This window comes from Vicugna pacos, chromosome 6, assembly GCF_048564905.1.
Source record: "Vicugna pacos chromosome 6, VicPac4, whole genome shotgun sequence".
Lineage (NCBI taxonomy): Eukaryota > Metazoa > Chordata > Mammalia > Artiodactyla > Camelidae > Vicugna > Vicugna pacos.
The window spans coordinates 85,066,160-85,090,143 of record NC_132992.1 but is presented as its reverse complement, the minus strand read 5'-3'; the positions used below and the strand labels follow the sequence as shown (position 1 = coordinate 85,090,143).

At 51.0% G+C, this 23,984-nt stretch overlaps 1 protein-coding gene across 1 annotated transcript in view; it reads right to left on the bottom strand.

Moving 5' to 3' along the window:
* The window catches only part of SLC24A4 (solute carrier family 24 member 4), a 158,449-nt gene that overhangs the window by 46,126 nt on the left and 88,339 nt on the right, over window positions 1-23,984 (bottom strand). The window contains exons 3-10 of the mRNA XM_006208213.4: window positions 15,983-16,059; window positions 13,421-13,495; window positions 10,857-10,941; window positions 10,187-10,290; window positions 9,296-9,370; window positions 6,507-6,532; window positions 4,865-4,918; window positions 3,172-3,314 (exon numbers count right to left, since the gene is read on the bottom strand). Coding sequence (XP_006208275.1) covers window positions 3,172-3,314; window positions 4,865-4,918; window positions 6,507-6,532; window positions 9,296-9,370; window positions 10,187-10,290; window positions 10,857-10,941; window positions 13,421-13,495; window positions 15,983-16,059 — 639 coding nt within the window. The remainder of the gene's footprint in view (window positions 1-3,171; window positions 3,315-4,864; window positions 4,919-6,506; window positions 6,533-9,295; window positions 9,371-10,186; window positions 10,291-10,856; window positions 10,942-13,420; window positions 13,496-15,982; window positions 16,060-23,984) is intronic.

Below are 23,984 nucleotides of genomic sequence, written 5' to 3'. Positions count from 1 at the left end.
GCCGAGAGTCGGGGCAGCATTCTTGATGGTGGCCAAGATGCCAGGGAGTTATTTGAAGGAGGGTGTTAGTAGAAGGGCTTCAAGGCTCGGGGCCTCTGGCCTCCTGGCAGAACTCCACAGCTCGGCCCCACTCGGAGGAGCAGGAGCCCCTGTGCCCACTGCCCCTCCCTGCTGCAGGAAAGCTGGAATCCCTCCCTCCCAGATGGGGAGACCAGCCAAACAGTGGCAGGCGCCAGCCTCTGTCGGTAGAAACAGCCCTGTCAAAGGCACCGCCTGGGGGAACGACTGGGCCCAAAAGGAGGGAAAAGCTATGAAACTTGGCTTCTCTTGTCCTGGCACCGCCCACTAAGGGGCAGCACAGGGTGATATGTCCAAACCAAGGGTGCCTGCCCAGCAGGTAACCTGATCAGTTACAGCATGTTTTTCTGGCAGTTCAGCCTAAGGCCAGGCATCACTCCCTCCCTCCCTCCCTGATCCAAGCCGAAGTTGTATCCAGGGCCATGGCAGCTGGGAAAGGTCCCAGAGTGAGCCTAGCTAGGGGTTAAGATGGCCCTGGCTGTCAGGCTGTGTGCTAGGCCACCGGACAGCCAGCAAGGAGGGGCCGGACTCCCAGCTGTGGCGGGAAACGGCGTGCCTTCCTGCCTCAGGCCCAGGCACCTTTTCTTGGTGTACTGTGCTCTGCTTTCTTGAGCAGAACTGAAATGGGATGTAAAATAATTTGTAAAAGTTTTAGGGAAAAACCCCAAACAACTGAACATAGAACAAAGCTGGAGGATGCTGTCTCCCCTAAAAGGGAAAACTGGTCTGAGCTGGTCTGGTGAGCTGACCTGCACGACCTTTAAGAACATTTAAGAACATAAAGGCATTTTATAAGAGTAGGGGGTAAAAGGGCAGTTTTCTCTCCTGTCAAGAGACTGGATTAAACAAACTCCAAAACTGACAACAGTAAAATCAGGTAGGTGTGTGTGGGTGTGCGGGTGTTCCTGAAAGGACCTACCAGCCAACAATCTTTGACTTCCCTGGGTGGGGTGGTTTGTTCAATCTGCCTGGAGGCTGAAGACTTGGTGGCGGGGAGCTCTGGGTTGGAAAGATTCTGTGGCAACACTGTCAGAAAAGGCAAAGTCCCAGAGCCCCACTGTTCCCCTCAGGCCTCTCTGGGGTGTCATGAGTGCCCCTTCTCCGGCCCTAGTCAATCTGCTTCTAGGGGACAGGGCCTGAAGTGACTCTCACACGGCCCTCTGGGAGGGAAGGGGCACCATCGAGCGTGGCTGCCTCTCTGGGCCTCCACCTCTTCAATTCCAGGCCTGGTCCCCCCAACCCCCTGGACCTTTCCTCCTTGGCCTTTACCTAAATGCATCCACACTGACAGGAGTTGGAGGGAGGCCTATTTTTCCAGAAATTTCCCTGGGCTTAGAGCTTTGGGGAAAAGTAACAAACTTGCAGGAAATCCTACTGTCATGGGTACACAGGTGAGGGAGACAGGGCCACCAGAGAGCATCTGAAAAGGCCCCAAGTGAGCTGTGGCCTCAGGGCAGCCTGGAGTTCCCCGGAGGAGGAAGTGGCTCACACCCCCATCATGTGGCACTGGGCACGGGCCTCCTCCGTCAGCCACATGGGCTGCAGGTAGCTCCTAGGGCTGGCACCTGAAAACGCAAGCATTTTCTGCTGGCCTGAATGACAGCATTCAGAATCTCTCCTCTTGCCGTGAAGGTGCAGAGGACCCCAGGAGCACTGATCCCCGTGTACGAGGGTGGCCAGCAACAGCCGCTGCTTGAGAGGCTGTGTGTGGGGACTGTCTCAGAGCCGCTACGTCCGTGGGGCTAAAATCCAGAAATCCTCCCCTTCTGGGGAGGTTGTCCTGGAAACGGACCCTCCCCTGGGGTAGTCTGCTCGGCGTTTAAGGAACAGGACACATCGCACAGCCCCACGCTCTACAGGCATCTGATCTCTGTCCCCCACAAGCGGGCCTCCGGCAGCCTTGCTGGCACCCATATCCTCCCCCAGCAGCCCTCATCCTGCCGTGTGGAAAGACTCAGCCCTCACTCCAGCACCTAGGACAGGTGCCCTCCTCTCGGGGTTACCCAAGACGGGACAGAGCATACTTGCCCAAAGTGCCCAATGGGGGAAGCTCCTACCCTGATCTGCCTCAGGGTGGAGACAGGGGAGGGGGCCAAGGGTATAGGTTCTGGGCCCCACATGTCCCTGATACAGGCAAACAGTCCCCTGAGACTCCACAGTGATATCAGAGGGGCCACAAAGGAATTAAAGTTGCCTGAAAGAGGATGTGACTTGTCCAGGGCCAGGAGGAATAAGGGAGAAAGAGGGCCAGTCCAGGGTGCTCTCTCCTGGATAAGGTAGAACCTGGCAAAGCCAGCTTCAGCTGTTTGTTCCAGACGCGAACTACAAGAACCAACTCAGGCCTTCACACAGGTCTTGGGGGGGAAGAGTGTGAACCCCCTCGCCTTCCTGGCGCTGCCTCCAGATGGAATCACCTGGTCACCAGCTGCATTAAGAAATGAGGACAAGGTTTCCAGGGCAGTAGCTGGTCGGGCCTAGACATTCGGGGGACTTGGCAGAGATGACACTCTGGGTTGGCTCTGAAGGCCCAGAACCCCCGGATAAGGGAGCCAAACAAGCCAAGGAGACTAGGCTGCAATCCCCAGGGGAAGGGGCTCCTGAGCAGGGCTCTGGGCGGGTGGGTCTGGGAACTCCTGGTCAGCTGTCTTTCCCAGACTTGCTGCTCCTCTGGGCGGTGAGCCGGTGGGCTCTCCAGAACTGAACCTGGCATTTGAGAAACCACAGGGAACCCCAGGCCCACACTGCCACCCCAAGTCCTCAGCTTCCTGTCACTGGCCTGTGACGCTGGTCAAAGATGTCATTCACCGCATTTCAGGAAAGCCAAGCCAGCCTCGAGCTTTCCTTGGGAGGCTTGGGGAGACCCCCAAGGATGTGATTTTTGACTCCTGAGTCATCCTTCTCCCATCTAAGCAAATGACCATCTGAGCCACATGCCTAAATGACTGGCCCTCCTCATTCAGGATCCTGTGACCAATGGTAAGAGAATGACAATTTAGGGGAAGAGTGTGTGTGCGCGCGCAGGCACACACACACAGAGAAGGGGAGAGTGGTTTCTACGGCACCGTTGGCCCACTCCTGTCTGCTCAGCCTTACCTTGCCCCAGCAATGGCACGGAGGGGTCATCAGAGCTACTATCACAGTAATCATTACCATCCTCCAGCTCACTGTTGACCGTGTTGCCATTTGCAATGGCCTTTTGTTTGATTGTGAAAAACGCCTGCATCTTCACATTGTACCTGCAAATCAGTTAAGGCAGGAGGTCAGAGCTGCAGGAGAGACCGGCAGGGGCGTGGGCAGGGGCCTCCCCCTCCTCCCCCTGCCCTTCCCTGTGCACCTGCAGGGATCCTGGCCCTGGCGAGGGGCTGGGGAACTAAGGCTTTTCAACTGAGCTGATGAGAGTTTCCTGACAAGAACTTTGGAACAATGTGCAGTCACAGGGGGCCTGCTCCTACTGGGATGCCAGTGGGCTTCCTGAGGGCATAAGAGAGCTTCAGCCTTAGAAAATCAATGAGGCCTACTTATGCCTGCCACAAGCCTGTCCTAACAAAAGAAGTTCAGCCCAGCTTCGGGACAGGCTCAAAGCAGGTGTCTGTCCCACAGCCGCCAGCCTTCCCTGAATCATTCCCACCTAGCATCACAGTTCCCACAGAGAGGAAACTCCACCCCAGACCCCAGGCTGCCTCGCTGAAAGGCACTCAGAGAGAAGATCATTTAAGGACAATTCCCTTGCAGTCTGACGGCTGATTCCCCATTCTTATAAAACTGTGAACTCAGGGATTCAGTCTCATAAGATTCAGGCTTGTTTTTCTCTTCAATCACCTGTGGAGGAGTGAGGAGAAAGCTAAAACTGAACGTGCCTTAGCTCATGGGTGGGTTTTTTTTTAATTGTGGAAAAATATATGTAACATGAAATTTGCTGTCTTAACCATCTTGTAAGTGTACAGTTGAATCGTATTAATTACATCCACATGTTAGGCAACCGTCACCACTATCCACTTCCTGAACTTTTTCAGCACCCCAAACAGAACTCCGTTCCCATTAATCAATTAACCATTCATTACTCCCTCCCGAGCACCTAATCAATCTCTAATTTGCTGTCAGCCTCTAGGAATCTGACTCTCCTTGGTAACTCAGCTGAGTAGAACTGTACAGCATTTGTACTTTTGTGAGGATCCCTTTCACTGGGTATAAGGTCCTCAGGGTTCATCCACCTTGCGGCATGAGTCAGAACTCCCTTCCTTTCTATGGCTGAGTAATACTCGTCATGGGTAGTCTTGAGATGATTCTGACCTGGGCAGCTTCCGGAGGCCCTCGAGGGTGCACAGCCCCGGACCCAGCATCTGCATCTTTAGAACTACAGTGGTGCCCCTCTGTGCTTGTGCAAGGTGGTGGCCCTGAGAGGTGGCATTTTATGGAGACTGGAGAAAGCGTGGCTGCCTGGCTTTTTCGAAAGAATCGTATTAAATTATTAGGCAATTTACAGAGACAGCAAAATAGGGTGGTCACCCTGGAGCGTGGACCTAGGCGTGGAGCAGGCGGGAGAGGCCCTTGCCTCCTACTTGTTTTGGGAGTGGCTTCATCCTCCACGCACCAGCCACCCAGCACGACTCCCCTGGCCTGAGCGCAGACAGCACCCTAAAATTGCATCTGAACATCTCTCTCCAGAGAACTGGGGTGGCCAAAAGTGACCGAAAGCTCTGATGAAGGTTTTCTCTTGGCTCTGACAAAAGGCGAGAGCAGGATGTGGAACGAGGGGTCAGACAGCCTGGAAGAAAAGGGCACTTACTTCATGATCAGAATGTAAAACACGTACAAGATGATGAGCACCAGGCCTTCCCACCTCAAGGAGAGAAAGGAGACTGGTTAGAGCCAGGGAGGCCTGTGGCGCTGCAGCCATGGTGGGATGTCCTGCTACGTCCCCTGACCCAGCGCCCAGCCCAGGCCCCCACCCCCAGCCGTCCTGCAGCCCGAAGCCCGCTTGGTAACGAGAGAGAAGGCTGAGGGTGGGTCCTTCTCAACTACAGGGAGCCTGTAGGACTTGGGAGGAGTTTCCCTGGCTACCTAGAAAAAGGAGGGGCCAGGGTCACCTCATCCCAGATTCAAGGAAGGGAGTGGCCTGGAGTCAGGCAGATTTGATCCTAAGAGGCCCTTTGGTTACATGGGATTCTGGCCATGGACCAGAGAAACTGTGTGTGCAGGTGGGAAGGGGGCCCTAAGAACTGCCTGATGAGACAGGCCGGGCCCAGGAGCCTCCTGGGCTGAATGTGGGGGTGCGGCAGGGTAGGGCAGGGGCCTTTCTGGGCTGCGCTGACTACCCTCCTGCAGATGCAGCGTCAAACCCCACACGTGGTGGGATTTTTCTTTTTTATCCCAGCTCAGAACATAAGACTTTGGGGAGTCCTAATTTTAGCATGGCTTAATTTGTTTGGTCATCTGACAAATGTGTACTGAAGACCTACTATGTGCCTGGCATGAGCTACAGTCGTTTTGGGGGGCTCTCCTCTGCTGACAGAGCTCGTGGCCCAGCAGAGCCGCAAAGAGAGTTGTAGATGATCTGATCCTGCCATCTCCCCAAAACTCCATCTACAGATGAGGAAAAGGAGCCCCAGAGTGGAGAGGCTTTCTGACTAACATGGGGGGTCAGGACCCAGAGCCAGGTCACTCTGGGTCCCCAGCACACAGCACTCACATCAGGCCTTCCTAAATATATGCCCACAAATAATCACATACATGATGCAGACCTGAATCACTGCCAATGAAGAGAACATCTTCATGGCTCGTGAATGTAAGACACACTTATGCCCTCTAAGTTAGGGTGGAAGTATCAACCTTGTCTTTAGAAATCTGTGTTTTATGTAGCTTAAGCAATCATCTCCTCCCTCAAAGTCATAAGGATGAGTCCCTGTATTTTATTCTTCACTATTTTAGTTTTGCTTTTTATAGCAAGATCTTTAATTCATCTGGAACTTAGTCTTGTATAAGGTGTGAGGGAGGGATCTGATGTTACTTTATTCTGTATCGATTCCTAGTTGTCCCAGCAGCATCTGAGACCCCCTTCCTGACTCACTGCCCTGTCATGATGCCTTCCATGTCCCCCAGCCCAGAACTGGGCCCATTACTGGGCCCTTGGTTCCATATCCACAGTGGCCTCTGCTTATCCCTGGGCAAAACACCACACTGTCTTCATTATTTTAGCTTTAGAATATATCCTGATATCTGGCAGGGCAAGACTATTAAGAGAAACAATCTTTGCCACTTTGAAAGGATAAACAAAGGCATAATTGTTTAGAACGATACCCTTTTTACTTTCACAAGTTCACAAGCTTATGTTTGTAAAAATAATTTTTAAAAAGCTTCAATGAACCCAACAAGCAAAGCAAGGATACTAACAAAAAAGGGACAACGAGAAACAAACTTTAAGAACTTACCACACAATTTCCTCATCGTATATGAACTAGAAAGCAAAAGAAACAAAGGGCGGGGGGACAGATTTATTCCAAAAGCAGAACCAACCCAGACCCTTAAGCACCTCAAGCCGACATATACTGGCTTGTTACGTGTTTCACAGAAAGCTGGGCTCCTGTCTCCATGTCTCAGTTTCTAAGTGTAAACGGTGACCTTTCCTTGGTGGAAACCTCGGTCAGCACATGATGCAGTGTGAGGGCTGGGGTGGGGCTCCCGAGAGAAATGGCCTGTGCTTCATGATAGTCCAAGTACCCACGGGGGCCAACTGGCGGGGGTCTGTCCTCATTAATGGAAGAGCTGCAGAAACCAAGGATCTTAAAAACTGAAAAGGCACCTGTCTCTGTATGTATGTAGATACATACATTTGTCTATCTATATCTGTCTGTCTGTCTGTCTATCGTACCTATGTGTAGGGGTGGGGATGTGCAGGGAGGAAGGTGTGTTGTTTTTCTTAAAAACAGTAACGCTTTTGAAAACACTGAGGGTAAGGGACCCACTTGTACCATTTGAAGGGAGGCCAGGGGTGGTGGTGGTGATGCCATGGCTTCCCAAGAGGGCGCCGACGTTGCCTAACAACCCTACCTCGCATCTCCCAAAGGGGCAAAGATGACAGGTGCTGCTGTGGTCCAGGGGAGGACCCCTGTGACTGCCCCAGCCAGGCCTGGTGTGCACTGGAAGGTGGAGGAGCTATGCCCACCAATCTGATCTTGGAGACACCAAGGTCTCTACACAGGATTGCAGGAGAGGCCAGGGGGCTGTTGTCTGACTTGGGCCCATTACACCCTGGCTGTCACGGCAGGTGTCACACATAGGATCTTGCTTTGGGAAGCCACTTCGGAGAGGGCCATCCTGGCCGGGCATCACTGTGAGGCTCCCCAAAATCCAGGCTCTGAGGAAGAGGCATTCAACAGAGGGAGCCTGGTGCCACCCCCTGGGGAACTTGGGGGACATTTGTGGGGATGGTTTCAGTTTTCATAACCCAATGGAGGGCTACTGGCATTCAGAGGGGGTGATGGCCAGGGGTGCTAGCCAGCCTAGAACATGTGAAATGGTTCTAACGGAAGAGTTTTTCTATATTTGTCATACACTTTAAATATCTCCTGCTAAATATTTAGGCAAGCAAAAAAAAAAAAAAGATCTGAGCCTCAAACTTAACTCCATTTTACAAATCAAAGTTTTTTCCCATGGTTTTAATAAATGCTTAATTTTCTAGTGAGTGAACTGTCACGCAAATTAAGAGACAACTGTACTCGGCTGTTTAAGATTTTATCAGGAGTCATTGATAATTTGGGGAAATGACATCAATGTGGGCACCACTCACGGGGTTTATGTGCCAGCCCAGCACACCTCGGTCTGCGCTGGTAGTCGTTGGCCTCAGAGATTTTTCTATATGGGGACAACAGATGACATCATCCTGTGTTCTAACATCTTCGTGCCAAAACATTTACATACTGGAAGATCCATTCTTCTGTTATAAACTACTTTCATTTGTCCTTTATAGTACAGTCTATGTATTTTTTAACATTGTGTGTAGGTAAACTGTTTTATCTATAACTTCCATTTTTAGGGGCGTGGTGAGTGCTCTCAGATGCCCCAGCGAGCCCCTAGCCTGATGTTCATGCTCCGCTTGTGTATGTGGCCTGGACTTGGGGATCTGCTCCTAACAGAATACGGCAAAAGTGCTGGGTTGTCACTTCCGAGATTTGGTCACAAACAGACCATGGCTTCCATCTCGGTGCCTCCTCACTCTCGGTTGGAGGGAAACCAGTTGTCATTCTGAGAGCTGCACCTTGGAACAGCCTGAGGCCTGCCCGCAGCTGCGCAAGGGGTCCTGAAAGCAGGTCCTCATGCAGGGAGCCCAGAGATAACTAAACCTGGATGACACCTGTGAGAGACCCGAGCCAGAGGGCTCAGTGAAGCCACTCCCAGATTTTGATCCATAGAAAATGACAACAATGAATGTTTGCTGTTTTAAGCTGCTGAGTGTTAAAGGAAAGTTGTTACACAGCAGCAGATAACTAATACAAGGGTCGTGACTCTCATCCCCAGTTGGTTCTAGATCTTGTAAGGTTGAGAACTGTCACTCTAGGGACTGTCCATATCCTAGAATGTGGGGATGCCACTTGCATCTGCCCTCACTGAATACGACCTGCCCTCACGCCACCACTTTAGAGCTCCTTTTGGATGGAAACCACTTCCCTGTGGATGACATGGTCCTCGGCAGTAACGTGTCACGGGCTTCACTGCTGTCACTGTCATGTGCCATGAGGTCCCCCCAGCACTCTGAGGGGCCACAGGGATAATACCCCCCACACACTAACGGGCCCCAGGGATCCCTGGTTTGCCTCCTCTTCTGCCCCCAGCCTTGCTCCCAGCTGGCCTGACTGCTCCCCAGTGGGCTGGGAAACCACAAACTCTGCTCCTAGCGAACAGGCTCTGAGTGAGGCTCTGAAGGGCCTCTGATGAGCACGTGTTTGAACCTAAATGCATGAGGCGCATGACGCCTGCTTTAGTTTTTCCAAGGCCTTTTTGCCCTGAAGGTGGTCCCTGGATGCACTCAATAACCAAAGCGTCAGGTGTGAGGTTTTTGGGAAAGGGGGGCACTGTGGCAGGGGATTGGTCAGTGTGACTGCAGTCAGTGGCCAGCACACCCCAGGGTGGGGATGCCGTGGGTTCTCTGGTTACAGTGCCAGGGACAGGGGTGGGCAGGGGCCCGGTGCCTTCACAGGGGAGGGGGAAGGGGGTAACTCACGGCAATGAGCACGATGACAGAGAGGGTGTAGTACACGGAGTCTCGGCACACGGCCCACCATGTCAGACGGACCACCTGCCGAGCAAAGGGCCTTCAGTGTTTATTGGCCTGGGAGATGGAGAGCAGGGCAGGGGGACATAGCTGGGGGGCTCCCACCACCTCCAAACCCTGCAGGTGCAGAGACATGCCCATGGAGCTCATTGTAACTGCGCCATCAGATCCCCACCTTGCCTGGCTGCCCAAGGCCACCCTGTGCTTTTCATTATAACAGAACAACATGCATAAGTGACGGCAAAGCTACCCCCTGCTTCTCCACGGTGACCACGTGGCATGTTTCCCAGCAGAAGCCAGGTGTCAAAGGGAGGCCAGATGTACTCACTCTCCGCCACCCACGCTGGAACCTTCTAGGGGTGACTGGATGCTGTACCTCTACCTCCCTTGGCCAGACAAAGCCTACCCATGACCTTGCCTCTCTGAGGTCAAGTCTAATGTCCCCCTGTGGCTCTGAGGACCAGGAATATGCGATGGGGTATCAGCAACAAGCCAGCTTCATGGGGAAGTTCCCTGCGGGGAGGCCCTAGGCAGGCCCTGATTATTTCTAGAGTCTAGCTCAGGGTCAAGGTTACAGGAGGCTCCTCTTAAACATTTACACTGTTTAATGAATGCTCCCCCTCGGACTGGCAGGCAGCTGATACACTTCCTGCTCTCAGAGGCCCCCCAAGTGCCAGGGGTGGAGGGAACGTTGGGCACCACTGTTACACATGAGGAAACGGGCTCAGAGGGAAAGCCACGGCTCAAAGCCACAGGGAGTTACGGGCAAGGCCAAGGCTGGGCCTTGGGTCTCCCCACCCTGTCCCTGTGTCATTTCATAAGGAGAGAGAAACCACTGACCTGCCCTGCAAATAACCCACAAACGCCAATGATACACAGGATATTGAACACAGCAGAGCCCACGATGGTCCCAACCCCGACATCTCCGTGGGTGATGAACACACCTGGAAAGAGAAAGGCACAAATCGTCACCGGCAAAGCCCAGGCCTGCCTGGCTGGCTCTAAGCCTGTGCCCCTCACCCATGAACAGAGGGAATTTATTCTTACCATCAGAAAACACCTACGATGTTGGTGAGAATGGCAAAACCAGAGGTGGAAGTGCCCCCAGGGATCGGCTACTCCAATCTCCCCCCCCCCTTTTTTTAAACAGCTTTATCTATCTATCTGTCAGTCAGTCTGTCTGTCTATTTATTCAGGGGTTTGGCTTCTTTCACTCCATTTTTTAAAACAGCCTTATTGAGATGTAATTTACATGCCATAAAGTTCACCCAGTTAAAATATCAATTCAGCGTTTTTTGGTATAGTCACAGAACTGTACAATGCTCACCACAATCTAGTTTTAGAATGTTTTCATCACCCCAAAAGGAAATCCATACCTGTTAGTACCTCACTCCACCCCACGCCCCAGGGAACCACTAATTCACTTTCTATCTCTCCATTTCTACCATTTTACAGATGAGAAAACTGAGGCTCAGAGCTGACAAATGCCCTCACTGGTGGGATTTCATACCAATAACAGAGGCAAACAGTTCCGGCGTCGAGCTTCCTGCAGCCATGAAGGTGGCTCCAGCCACATCTTCACTGAGATGGAGTTTCTGAAACAGAAGTGACCGCAGCCCCTCAGGCTCTGACGTAGGGGCGGTGGACACACGAGCTGGACACTCGGCAGCCAGGAAGAGGGTGGGGGAACAGCACCATGGCCAGAGCCAGGCTCCTCAGCTGGCAGCCTCCCCTCCCTGCACTTTGAGCGCATGCCCTCCTCCACTCTGCCGGACACCAACCCAGAATCCCATCTTCTCTCCTCATCGGTTAACTTCTGTTCATTCTCTGAGCTTTTAAACGATGTCTCCTTGATAAAGCCTTTCTAGGCGGCCACCCTGAGCCAGGTGCTGCCCTGGGACAGGCACAGTGTTTGGTCCTCCACTGCTGAAACACAAACCACACAGTGAGGGTCTGAGGTCCATTCACGTGCCCTCCTTGCTGGATGACGAGGGCAGGTTTGGTCTTTTTCATCTTTGGATCCCCAGTGCTTAGAACAGGGCCTGGTGCTCAGTGAGAATTCCACCAGTCTAGAGCCCATCACATCTGGTGCCCACACAGACCTTGGGTACCATGCCGACCTCCACATGTCAGGGTTGTGGGACCCAGAGGCCTTGGGGGACACACAGCCCGCCTCCTGCACCCAGAAGGCCTTCTCAGTGGCAGGGCTGATACCTGGCTGCTCAATGAGACAGAGGCCCATCCTCTGATCTGGAATGTGGTGCTGGAAGCTTTGAATGCTTGGGGAAACCATGGAGATTCTGGGTCCGCCTGAATGCCAATTTGAAGGTGCCCACCTGCAGGTCTCAGAAGGCCTCTGGGCAGGCTGGCTGAGGGTAGGGCTCAGCCTCCTCCAGCCCCCATCCCGCCTCCCAAAGTACGTCGGGCACTTTGGAATCCCCGGGCCAGCACAACCTCCCCATAGAGCTTACTACAGAAGGGTTGGAGCTCAGGGCTTGATGGAAAATGGGGGCACAACACTGACCCCCAGACAGAAGCCTGGCCGGCTGACCCTGCCAAAGAGGTATCATGGAAGAGGTTCAGCTATCAAAGTACATCCAATTGCTTCCTGCAGAATCCAAACCATGCTACATCCTGTCCTGCCTTCCCCCTGCCTTTGTCATTTCTTCCCTCTGGAATGCCCTTCCCCTTCTGCTCTGCCTGTGGAAATCCTTCTCACTTCCAACACCTGGACCAAATGTCATCTCCTCCAGGAAATGTTCCTGGGTTTCCCTTCAAAAGAACCTCTTCCCTCCTCCTTTAGGCTTCTGAGCCCTTGGATAGCTCCCCCAGAGCCCCTTCCATCCATCTTGCCAGGATCATCACCCTCACCCACCTCTGTATTTTTAGGGAGGCAGGCAACCCTGCAGGGCACCTCCACTGTATGTGGTCTTGTGCCTTCAGTCACCCATTTCCCATGGGTTTCTGTCAACCCGAGGTGGGGAGGGGTCCCAACTCTGCGGCCGTGACATCCAAGCTCTTACAATGATGGGTGCCTGGGGTGCACATTCCGTAAGGACCAGCTGACTGTTTTCCCCCAGGGCTTCCTCTGAAGTAGCGACAGGCTGCCAGCTGCCTGTAGCAACCGCTTTACCCTCAGCCCGCCACTCCGGGGACCCGCCCCTGGGCTGAGCCTCCTGCCCTGACACCCCAGCAGTCATTTCCTGATTCTGTTCCTTATGCTCTTTCTCTGGCTCATTTCTCTCTCTGACAAGTGTCTTGATGGTGGTAAGCACATGTCTCGATCTGGGTGGGGGGAAGGGTGGGGACAGGGGCGGGCAGGGGAGGGAAAGGCCTTTGCACACTTTGGCCAGATCATTCACTATTTAGAAGACCCAGGTCAAAAGCAGCCAGTCCTGCTGTGTGCTCAGCAGGCGACAAAGCAGTGGGGAAGTGCTGATTCCCAACAATCTGTGTCCCCAGCTGCAAACGTCCCAACAGCAACATGTCCTCAGACAGCTGGGAGACTGCATGCAGATGAAGTGTGCTGATGCCAAGCGCAGCCTGCCCACAGCAGGTGCTGAAAACAGAGGTCGTTTTCCTTCCTTGGCCAGAAGCCAAGAGTCAGAGTAAAAGATCGGAGTCTTGTACACGAGGAGAAAGAAGTGAAAAATTGACAGAATAATTAAAAGGAGAAAATGTCAGGCTGCAAAGGTTAGGATGGAGCGTCTTCCCTGCAGGTGCAGCTTGGCACCCTCCCTGGGGACACAGAGCCCCACCTGGTACCTGCCCCCTGCACCTGGTTTGGGCAAACGCTCCCTAACTAACCAGGTTTGACTCAACTACCCGTGCCGGCATTAAAGCCAGAGGCCGTGGGTAATGATTTCTCGTGGGGAGCCTTTTCTTCTGCCAAGCTCTGGGACAGGACGCCACCCCTCTAACTCTAATTTGGGGGGTTCGGAGCGAGGCTTTGCCATGAGCATGGCAAGCGCTTGGGCTGACAACCTTCACCTGCAGGGTGCTCCCCACTCCAGCCCCTTCTGGCCTGGTACTGACGTGCCACATGTTGTTCATCCCCAGGCCCCTCTCACGTACCTCGCAGATCTTCTCTAGAGATGGAACAAAGAAGTCATCACATACTATGGCCAAGGCGTAGAACATGTACAGAGCCTGTGAAGGAAACGGGAGACAGCGTCAGCCTGCACACCTGCCACCGCCGGGCACGGCCAGGCACCCATCACGCGCCAAACCAGCCCGCTCAGGCAGAGGCCAGGTGAAGGGACGGAGGCACAGAAGAAAATTCCAGCACCATTGAGATGTGCTTTCTCAATTCCCCCCAGACAGATGGGGAAACTGAGGCCCTAACAAGAGAAATAACTTGCTGAGCAGCAGAGGGGACAAAAACTCGGGCCTGTGTCCCTTCCTCTCTTCTTAAAGAAGCAGCTCTCTCTCCAGCACCAGGGTTATACCCTCAAAAGGCAAGATCCTAACCTTATGGGCCAAGACGAAAGCATCTGAAATCACCATTTTAAGAGTTTAAAATAATCATCCTCCTGGTTTCCCCTCTTTAGTTTTAGCAAAGGCATCACTTCCTTGTCATCAACGGCCCACCCCCTGCCAAAACAGACGGCCACTTGAGACCCAGCATTTCCTGCGACACTACTTGATGTTGGCCCAGGTTATAACACACAAGCCATTTACGCTGGGAGGCTCATAGACAGAGTTCAGATTCCAGGGCTGATCCTGGGAATTACCTGCCTTGTGACTTTGGATAAGTCACGTCTCCAGGTCTTAGTTTCCTCATCTGTTTGATGACAGAGTAAGAACAGATCAGTGGTTTTTAGATGGTTTTCCTACAGAACCCCTCCCTGACCTGTCTACCCAAGACAGCTTTACTGAGCTGGTCTTATGTGCCAGGTACTGTTCTAGCCATTAGGGGTATGTGGTGACGATGCCAGGAAAAGCTTCTGCCTCTTATAACTTACCTTAAGGCAAATAAAGTATAACTCCCAGGAAACAGTAAGTGCAAAGGTCCTGAGGCAGGGGCCTGTTTGATGAATCTGAGGAACAGTAAGGTCACTGGTGCTGGTAGAACAGAGTGAGAATAAGGTAGAAAATGGAGAATGTGAGGTTGGAGGGAGAGGCAAGGACCAGGACCCGCAGAAAGGAGATGGGATTTTACCACTGGGGGGAAGCCATTTCCTTCTTCAAAGAAAAAGTGATGTAAATGCCCTGTTCGCAAAAGAGGGAAAGGCTGGGCTGCTTCAGCTAAAACAGTGTGATGTTCTGACAACTGAACAATTAATCGTGATTAAATAAAGGGGAAGATCTATCAGCTGTGACCAAAGCATCCAAGGCAGACGTCTACTGAAGTCCAGGCGTGGCTGTCCTTGGATATGATTCATTATCTTTTGGGGGGAAGCAAAGAGACACAAATACTGAGGGTGTGGGTTCCTGCAAAATTCCTGAGGTCCTCTCAGGTTCAGGAAAAAAGGCTTTGTCATAGCAACGCCAAGACTTTCATGAGGCAGGGGGACAGAACTGCGGGACTAATTTGCCAAACCCACACCCCGTTAGTGAAAGGGGAAGGCATGGGAAAGCCAGAGACACTGGGAAGATAATAATTATTACAGAAATAATACACAGGCCTGTCACTCAAAATCTGCCTAAACCTTCATTCTCACTAATGGCTTACCCTATTAAATAAAACGTCACTCATTCATTATTCTCCAGCGGCTACCACCTATGAGAATCCCAGCCTTCACTTGCTCAATTGTCTCTCGCAAAGACTGATACTTGGTTGGGTTTAAATACGTAAGTGGGTGGTGCTGGGTGGTTGGGGAACCTGATCAGGAGGAACATGTGCTATGGTTGATCCAACACAGAAAAGCAAACCCTGGACACCTTTATTTCCCCGCACCAGACAACAGGGCTGGCAAACTTTTTCTACAAAGGAACAGACGGTAAATTTTTGTGGCTTTGTGGACCACGGAGTCTCCATCACTACTACTCAGCTCTGCCACTGAGGCACAAAAATAGCCACAGATGCTGTAGAAATGCATGAGAATGGCTGTGTTTTGATAAAACTTTATTTACAAGCACAGGCAGTGGCTGCAGGCTCTAGTTTGCCTACAGAGAAAAGTGACTTAGACCTGTAGTTTAGGCTGGAGCCCAGTACGCCTTCTCGAATTGCTATCTGAACTCTACCACGGGTCATCAGGGCTCATCTAACACTGAGGGAAGTTTGGGAAGAAGCAAGTGCAGTTATGTCAAGGTGGTAAAATGGGTGTAAGGTCATGCTAGTAAGCAGGGATGGAGCACTTATCCTGTGCCACGCGATGTCCGATGGACTTGACCCACATTCACTCATCTTTACCCGTCTGGGAAAGATGCCGTCACACCTATTTTATAAAAGCAGTAAAGGAGGCACAAGAAGACTTGAATCCTTGACTTGGTTCTGGGGCCACTCGCTGTGTAACACTGAGCAAGTCACTTCATATTCTTAAGACTTCATTTCTTTGTGGTTAAAATGCATCCAGAATCTGTTCTCACAGAGCTCCTACAAGGCCTGGACAGGACCTTTGACATGCTGTGCTCTGAAGACAGGCTTTCCCTGCCAACAGTTGAGGGACTTTTGACCCCAAGAGGACCACTTACACCGAGGATGTGCAGCAGGACGGCTCCGTGCTGTCGCTCCTGATTGGAGAACAGGTCTGCGGGGAACTCGTGAATGGCTGAAAGATAAGAGGACACGGCAGGGTGTTAGTTACCCACGAGCATCACTTGAGACCTAGGGGTCAGACAGGGAACTGTGGAGCCCCTCCGTGTTAGACTGCCCTGGGAGGAGGCCAGCTGCTTCTCCTCAGTCCAGGGCAGACCTGCACTCTTAGGAAAAACATTGCTGAATGCAATGTTTATCCAGAGAGTCTAATACCTTAAAGTTGATTGTGTTTTGCATATTCCTTGCAATTAAAAAAAATGAAACACTTCATACCCACTAGGATGTTATAAACAAAAAAAACAAGTAAGTGTTGACAAGGACGTGGAAATACTGGAACCCTCATACATGACTAGAGGGAATGCAAAATGGTGCAGTCACATTGGAAAACACTCTGGCAGTTCCTCAAAAGGTTAAACATGGAGTTACCATATGACCCAGCAATTCCAGTCCCAAGTACCCACCCAAGAGAAACGAAAACATACGTCCACACAAAACCTGGACACGAATGTCCATAGTAGTAATATTCATAAAAAACTAAGATGTGGAAACCCAAACATTACCAACTGATGAATGGATAAATAAAACATGATATAGCCATACAAATGGAATATTATTTGGCAATAGAAAGAGGTGAAGTACTGATACATGTTACAATGTACACGGAGCTTGAAAACATTTTGCTCAGTGAAAGCAGCCCATCACAAAAGACCACATGTTGTGATTCCATTAATACAAAATGTTAAGAACAGGCAAATCTATTGAGGAGGAGGTAGATCAGCGGTTACCTACGGCTGGAAGATATGGGGGATGACAGCTGAGAGGTACCAGGTTTCTTTCTGGGGTAATGAAAAAGTTTAAAATCATGGCGATGCTTGTACAATTCTGAATATATTAAGAGCCATTGAATTGTATACTTTAAATAGGTGAATTACATCCCAATAAAGTTGTTACCAAAAAAAAGTATAAAATGGTCAAAAGACACCAAAGAGAAAATCAGGGGGATGGTTCCTTGCTTTGTCAAAGCCTCCAATCACATTTGCAGCAGTTTCCCAAGTGGCTCCAACATACAGTGGGATGTGTTACAAATGCAATCAGGTTGAGGTTGGAGACAGCTGTCCCCCCGGGGAGGGCAGGCCCCAAGGTCACATGGCCAAGTTCAGTTTTCAGCTCTAATATTTACAGGCTGCATCGACAGGGACATTCCTTAACCTTTTTGTGCTTCAGTTTCCTTACCAGTAAAACAGTGAGACATTTTAATAATGTGCCTTACCCTTTAAGCATGTCAAGCTTGCGGTGAGCTTCAACCAGCCCTCCCAGGACTCTGGAATACTCTCCCCCTGCCATGGCCAAGACCCAGCTGAGAAGCAGGCTCCATGAAGAGAAGAGGGGAGGGCTCACCGCTGAGTCATTTCAGAGCTCAGGATAGGCGTTCTCCTGCAAAGCCCTGCCAGCTGGTCCCAGACCCGTCAGCCCCTTCTCTCACAGTGGATCTGTCACTCCAGGTGGGGAAGCAGAGATCCCAGAGAGGACAAGTGACAGTGGCAGGGTCAGGGATGGCAGTGCCCAGGATGGCACTAGAAAAATCTCCTGCCCACCACTTGAGCACTTTTTTTTTTTTTAAAAAAAGAGCTGCGCAGAGCAGGGGAAATGATCTACGTGGAGGTGAGGCTCGAGGTAAACCTTGAAGGGGGATCTGAGGCTAAGCTTGTCCCCTTGTCCCCTGGGCCCCTCAGGCACCAGGTGTGTCTCCATTGGCATAGTGGCATCTTGGGTCATTAAGCACCATGTCACCAGCCCTGCTTCGGCACTGAGAAAGCCCCTGTGAGGTGGGCACCACCACTCCTGTTCTGGGTTCTCATCGTCCTGGAAGGTGGGGGCAGCCCCATGAGGTGCAGAGCCCCCTGCTTTGGGAATCAAACACTCGGAGTTCAGGTACCCTCCCTGACACCCTAAAGTGGTCTGAGCAACGCTTCTTGGGCCTCAGAATATTCACATTTAATGGAGGAATAATTCCTTCCCACCTCCCATTTGAGATGACCAGCAGGTAAGGATTTTGTGAATGTCATTTCTGCAAGTCCTCTGTCAGACACTGCCACACCCCCATGTCCTCATCACTGGTCATCACCTCAGCTGAACTAGAAGCTTCGAGAAGGCAAGAATGCACACTGCCCTGTACTGCATTCTCACTGCCCTGGCCAGGCCTGGCACACAGTAGGTTCTTAATAGACCTTAACAGTCAGTTGAATAAACAATGCTAAAATACTAACAAAAACAACCACCTGCATCTTCTCATCCTATTAGAGTGCCTTCATTACCCTCGCAAACCCCTTAAATACCTAGAATGCTACTTGGCTCATAGTGAGCACTTGATAAATGTGTATAAATAAACTTCCAGGAAAAAAAAAATCCCTTGTCTGTAAATATAACTTGGCTCTAAGCTCTGAAAGTGATGATTTCTCCCTTAAAACAGAAAAAAAGTTTTTCATTTTTTACGATTAGATTCTTCCAACAAGACCAAAAAACATTAGCTTCCCAAACACCCAGAAAATGTTCCCACTTTAAAACAAGCAGCATTTAATGAAATACAGATTCTTTTACTTTTTTTTCCTGTAATCAACCTTCTTTAATAGGATTGCTCTGTCAGTTCAAGGCCATGGGTCTACTTCAAGGTCTGGTGGCTCTGAGATGGAGAATTAAAAAGGGAGAAACTCGGCATTCCTGTGTCCAGAATCTTGTTTCCAGGAGAAATGTAACTGTCTGGGATATTTCAGGACAGATCAAGTAGACATTTCTGCCATGAAAATTCAAGGCAGTCTTTGATTCTCCAAACCAGCGATTTGAGAGCTGGTAATTTACCCAATGCAGGGAATTCTTGGAAAATTAGAATCGAGTAATGCTGCCTTTCTGCTATAAGGACATATCAGCTGGGCTCCTGCAGCGGGGGACGTGGGTTATAAATGGCTTTGTCCTTGGCAGGGACAGACTTCTGCTGGGCTAGACACAGCACCTTGCTCTGTGTCCCCAGGAATATGCCGCAAGGCTGCGGAGGGGAGCGAATACCCTTCGCTTTGCCAGCAGAGACAGAGGAACCAGCAGAGCCACCAGCTGCTAATGACCCATCATCACCGTCTGTACCTACAAGTCTTCTGGACACACCCTGAACACATCAGGCGGGCACTGCAGCCACAAATGTCCCTGTTTTCCAGAAGATACTCAGCAGGGGAGGGATGGGTTCAGGGACCATATAAGCCAGAACTCAGTGGAGGACCCTGAGTCCCTCCTTCAGGTTAAGGGCCACCTCTAAGTCGGATGGGAACCGCGCTGCACTGGGAGATGGAAGACTTGAGTTACAATCTTGATTCAACTGCCCACGAGCCTGCGGTACCCCGACTGAGTCATTAACATCTTGTCCTGCTACTTCTTCAGGGGCAATCTGCTGCCATGCGAGGTGGTGAAACGTCATCGTCACTGTGTGTGGCACGCCCTGGCGTGGATACCAAAGGCTGCAAACAGGCAGATGGCTACCCCGCCCTCCCCAGTTGGCAGCTGGCAGCTGGGACCAGTGCACTCTCCAGTGCAAGAGTCAAATCCTCTGGAAGTTGGTATCGGGGGGGGGGGTACAGACCACGACGCATGTGCAGCAAGAACTCTGTCCCTCCCACCTTTGTCATCAACAGAAACAATTTTAAACTGCCGGCAGCCTACACAGCTGCAGAAGGCATTATCTTTAGAAGCAGGTAACTTAAGTTTCAGAAGTCTCTTATTTGTTACCCGCATGACCTTGGCAAGTTGTTTAACACCTCTGGGCTGTGACCTCACCTATAAGTGGGGACGCTGCAGAACCTGCCCACCAGGCTGCCGTAAGGATTAAGTGATACAGAGAATGCATGCACAAGCACTTTGCCCAGCTAGGCTACGTCACTCTGAGGATCCTTAACTTACAGAGTCCTCCCTCCATACCCAGTCTGTCCCCACTGTTTCAGGGACCTGCTCTGTGAAAGCAAAAGAGAAGAGGAAACCAGCTTCGTGGGGAAAAAAGCGAGCACGACGATACTGGCCACATTAGGACCTGAATGCTGGTGCAGCTCCATCTCAGCCTCCTGAGAAAATCTTCTTCATCTCTCTTGGGCATGCTGGGATTAGGAGCCCCCGGCCATGTTCAAGGCCGTGATGCTTGCGTGTCTGCGAGGGGCCGAGCCGGCCCTATCTGCTCAAATCCCCACCAGGGAGAAGGGAGAAATCAACAGGGCGCACACAAGCAGCTTTTGAGGTCATGAGTAAGCCTTTAAGCCGCAGAAATCGGGAGAGTGGTGAGCGCAGGGAGAGAGAAGAGATGTGTCTGCAGGTGGAGCTGAGCTCAGGAAACCTGAGATGATTCCAGTACCCACCATACCCAGAGGGGGTGGGGGAGGAGCGGGGGAGGTAAAGCAGTCAGCGAGCCAGCAGCCTCCTCAGCCCGGTTTTAGGATTTTTCCTGTGGACCAGTCTGCACCCCACTCCACTGTGTCGGGGGCAGGGAGAACGGGGGCGGGGAGGTCTTTCCTGCCAGTTGCCTTCCTGAGCATTGAAAGGGAAACCATAAGGTCCCTGGGGACAAAAGCGTCTGCCCCCCTGCCCCCCTCCCCCATCACCAGCTACCAAGTTCTCTGACATCTTAGAAGACAGACCCCTGGGGCACACTTGACCTTTTTCGTTGACACACGAGGTTACATGAGTGATGCCGTAATATTTCATAAACCCTGCATTCCTGTTGCCCTTTCAAGGCTCTCTACTTCGGCCAACATTGCTGCTGGTTCCCAAAATGTATTAATTTGTTCAACAGGTGTTTACTGCACACCCACTCAGCAGGCGTTGGACTCTCTGTAAGCGGGCGGATGAGGTCCTGATACATCCTCACGCCTGGCGGCTCTTCATCTTGGAGGGTGATTGGACTTTCAGAGAAAACCAAAATGATTCAGAAAGCGGTAGGTTATCAGGATGGTCAACACTCTGCTCCTGAATGAGTACAAGTCAATTACATACTTCTCGAGCATTTACTATGTGCCAGGCACTAGGCTTGGGGCCAAGCCTTGAGGATGTGCCCTTAAGGGGCTGCTGGGGGTCAGACAAGTGCACAACTGACTGACAGACAGTGAGAAGCTTGCTGTGATGGTGAGGAGCCAGGGGGCTACTGATGTGGGGGAAGCAGGGTAGGCAGGAAGCCCACGGAGAGAGTGGTGCCCATGTCCAGTTTCGAAGGCTGCGTTACTGACTTTTCAAGGTCCTTTAATCTGCCATGCCAGTGTGGAGAAGATGGTTATCCCCATTTTATTGATGAGGAAATGGAGGTCCTGAGGGGCTAAAGGATCCACCTATAGTCACACACCCAGTTTGGCACAGGTGAGAGAAGAACCCAGGCTGGGAGCCCAACTGATACCAGGCTCTTTTCATCTGAGCATTTTACCTACAAGAGGGGTACATCTCAGGACTAAGGTCTCCTCTACCCAAGGCGCAGGCTCTGCATTCCTGGAAGCTCTGAGGGCCATGGCAAGAAGTCGTGCTCTGGAAGGAAGGAACGCAAGGGGCATCTCTTAGGTCAGTGATGCTTACAGCCCAGGAAACACCCACATAGAGTTCTAGCCCATTACTCCACGGACCCAGGAGAAACCTGTCCCTCATCTTCCTTGACCTCCCTTATTTATTAAACATTTAATATTTATTAAACATTTAATTAAACATTAAACATTTATTAAACATGTAATAAAACTGACCACTTCCTATTTAGGGATGAATGAACATGTGTATGAATGAATGTATGTATTATCTACCTACCTGCCCATCCATCCATCCATCTTACATACAGTAAAATTCATTCTTTGTGGTGCATGCTTCTATGCATTCTCACACCTCTGAGGCACAGTGTTTCCATCACCCCAAAATTCCTTTGTGCAGCCTTTCTGTGGTCAAACCCTCCTCGAACTCTGGCAACCAATGATGTGTCTCCTTCCCCTACAGCTTGCCTTTTCCTGAACATCATACCCATGGAAACACAGGACATACAGCCTTTTAGTCTGGCTTCATTCAGCAAAATGAATTAAGATTCACCCATGTTGTTGTGTGACTCCATCTTCCTACAATGTTCTAAGGTTCTCTGACCCCACACTCTCCTCACTGGCCCAGTCTCCGTTAGAGGGCCCCCTCCTCTGTGGGACACTGAATGCTGGGGGTTTTGCCCTGAGTCCTCTTCTTCCCAGGTCATCTGGCTTTGACTTTCTAATCTCTGCAGACTTGTCCCAGACCTCAATCTTTCCTGAGCTCAAGACCTAACATACCCAGTGGCCAACGGGACATCACTCCCTGGCCATCTTATAAGTACACTGAACCTGTCCCCAGTGAGTGGCCCACACTCCATGCTGGTCTGGTGCTGTCCTGGACGACCTCCTCCTCCTTCATACCGTGTGATGAGTGGACAGGCCACCTGGCACTCAGCATCCTTTTTAACTTCCTTCCATGAACTTTCCTGTCGAGGACACTAGGTACCGGTGTGCAGGCTGTGCACTGCGATTTCCCACATACTGGCCCTACCTCTTTTCTGTGGAGCCTGGACCACCTTGCAGCCAGGGCTCTGAAGGAGGAGTGGGTTCTGCTGGCCTAGAGGACTCAGAGGGCAGAGAAGAGGCGGCCGCGCTGGAGGCCAAAGTGTGCAAAGGCTCTCCTGACAACAGCATCCACTTTCTTACTTCCACACAAGATGTTCTTGAATTTGAACATTCCACATCCAATTCCTGCTCCTTTAGCTCTTCCAGCAATTTTCTAAGTACCCAATTTCCTGACTTCAATTCCTTTCTGTGGAAAATACTGAGCGTGGCTTCTATTTCCTGCACTGAAAGGACTCTGCCCTCTTCCAGCCAATCCTTCTCAATCTTCCTTCCAAAACAGCTCTCCAGTCCTTCCGCCTCCCCGTCTCCCCGCCTGCATCCTCTCTCGCTGGACCACGGCACCAGCCTCCTACCTGATCTCCCCACGTCTGTTCTCAATCTGCTCCTTTCTGTTTTCCAACGGCAGCCGGACAAGCTTTTCCATGTGCACTTACGGCTTAGAACTCCTCAGGGGCTTTCAACTACTCTTTGGGATAAATGCCCAGAACTCTGTCAAGGACAATTTCTCCAGTCTTGTCCTGTCATCTTCCCTACCACGCTCGCTCTGCTCTGGCTGCACTCGTCAAGTCTGGGAGCCGCTAGGTCCTGGCACGAGATAGGCGTTCAGGAAACATCTGTTGAGTGAATGAGTATCTGGCCTTCCACCTCCCTTCTGACACAAATCTAGGAGGCTGCTAGGATGAGCTCTGACCAGAAGGATGTCTGGGAGATGGTGTGACTAGTCCCCCTTTCTCAGCTCCTGGCTTCCCAAGCCGCTGCTTGGATGCTGACCTTCCCAGATGGAAAGTGTTCGGTGGAGATACGCCTCCATTAGATTTTGGTCTTCTTTAAACCTTTCCATTAGTCGGTTCTCTTTAAGGAACAGAAACTATGAATTGAATTTTTCAAATAGGAAAATAAAAATTGCCTCAAAACATGCCATTCTCTTCTTGCTTTCCACCCTGGTTAAAAATAGCCCCATATTCTGAGCCCTGACGTTTATTCTGAAACTATGCAAGCTAGACAGGAAGGCTAGGGAGTCATTTAAATAACTTCAAATTTCTATCATTTCGACTTCTGTGTTTTAGAAATCACCAAGTGCCAGCAACCAAAAACAAAAAAGAATTGCGATTTTCCTCCCCAATTGTATGGTTTAAAATAATGTTGCTAAGAATGTTACACCTTTCATGGGCAACAGTTGGAGTATCTAGGTTTTATAGCATCACCCTCACATCCTAAACAGGAGCAAAAATAATTAGATTAAATCACTGGCTTAACCAGCATGAAAATGAGTTTAAAATCCTCTCTCTTTCAGTACATT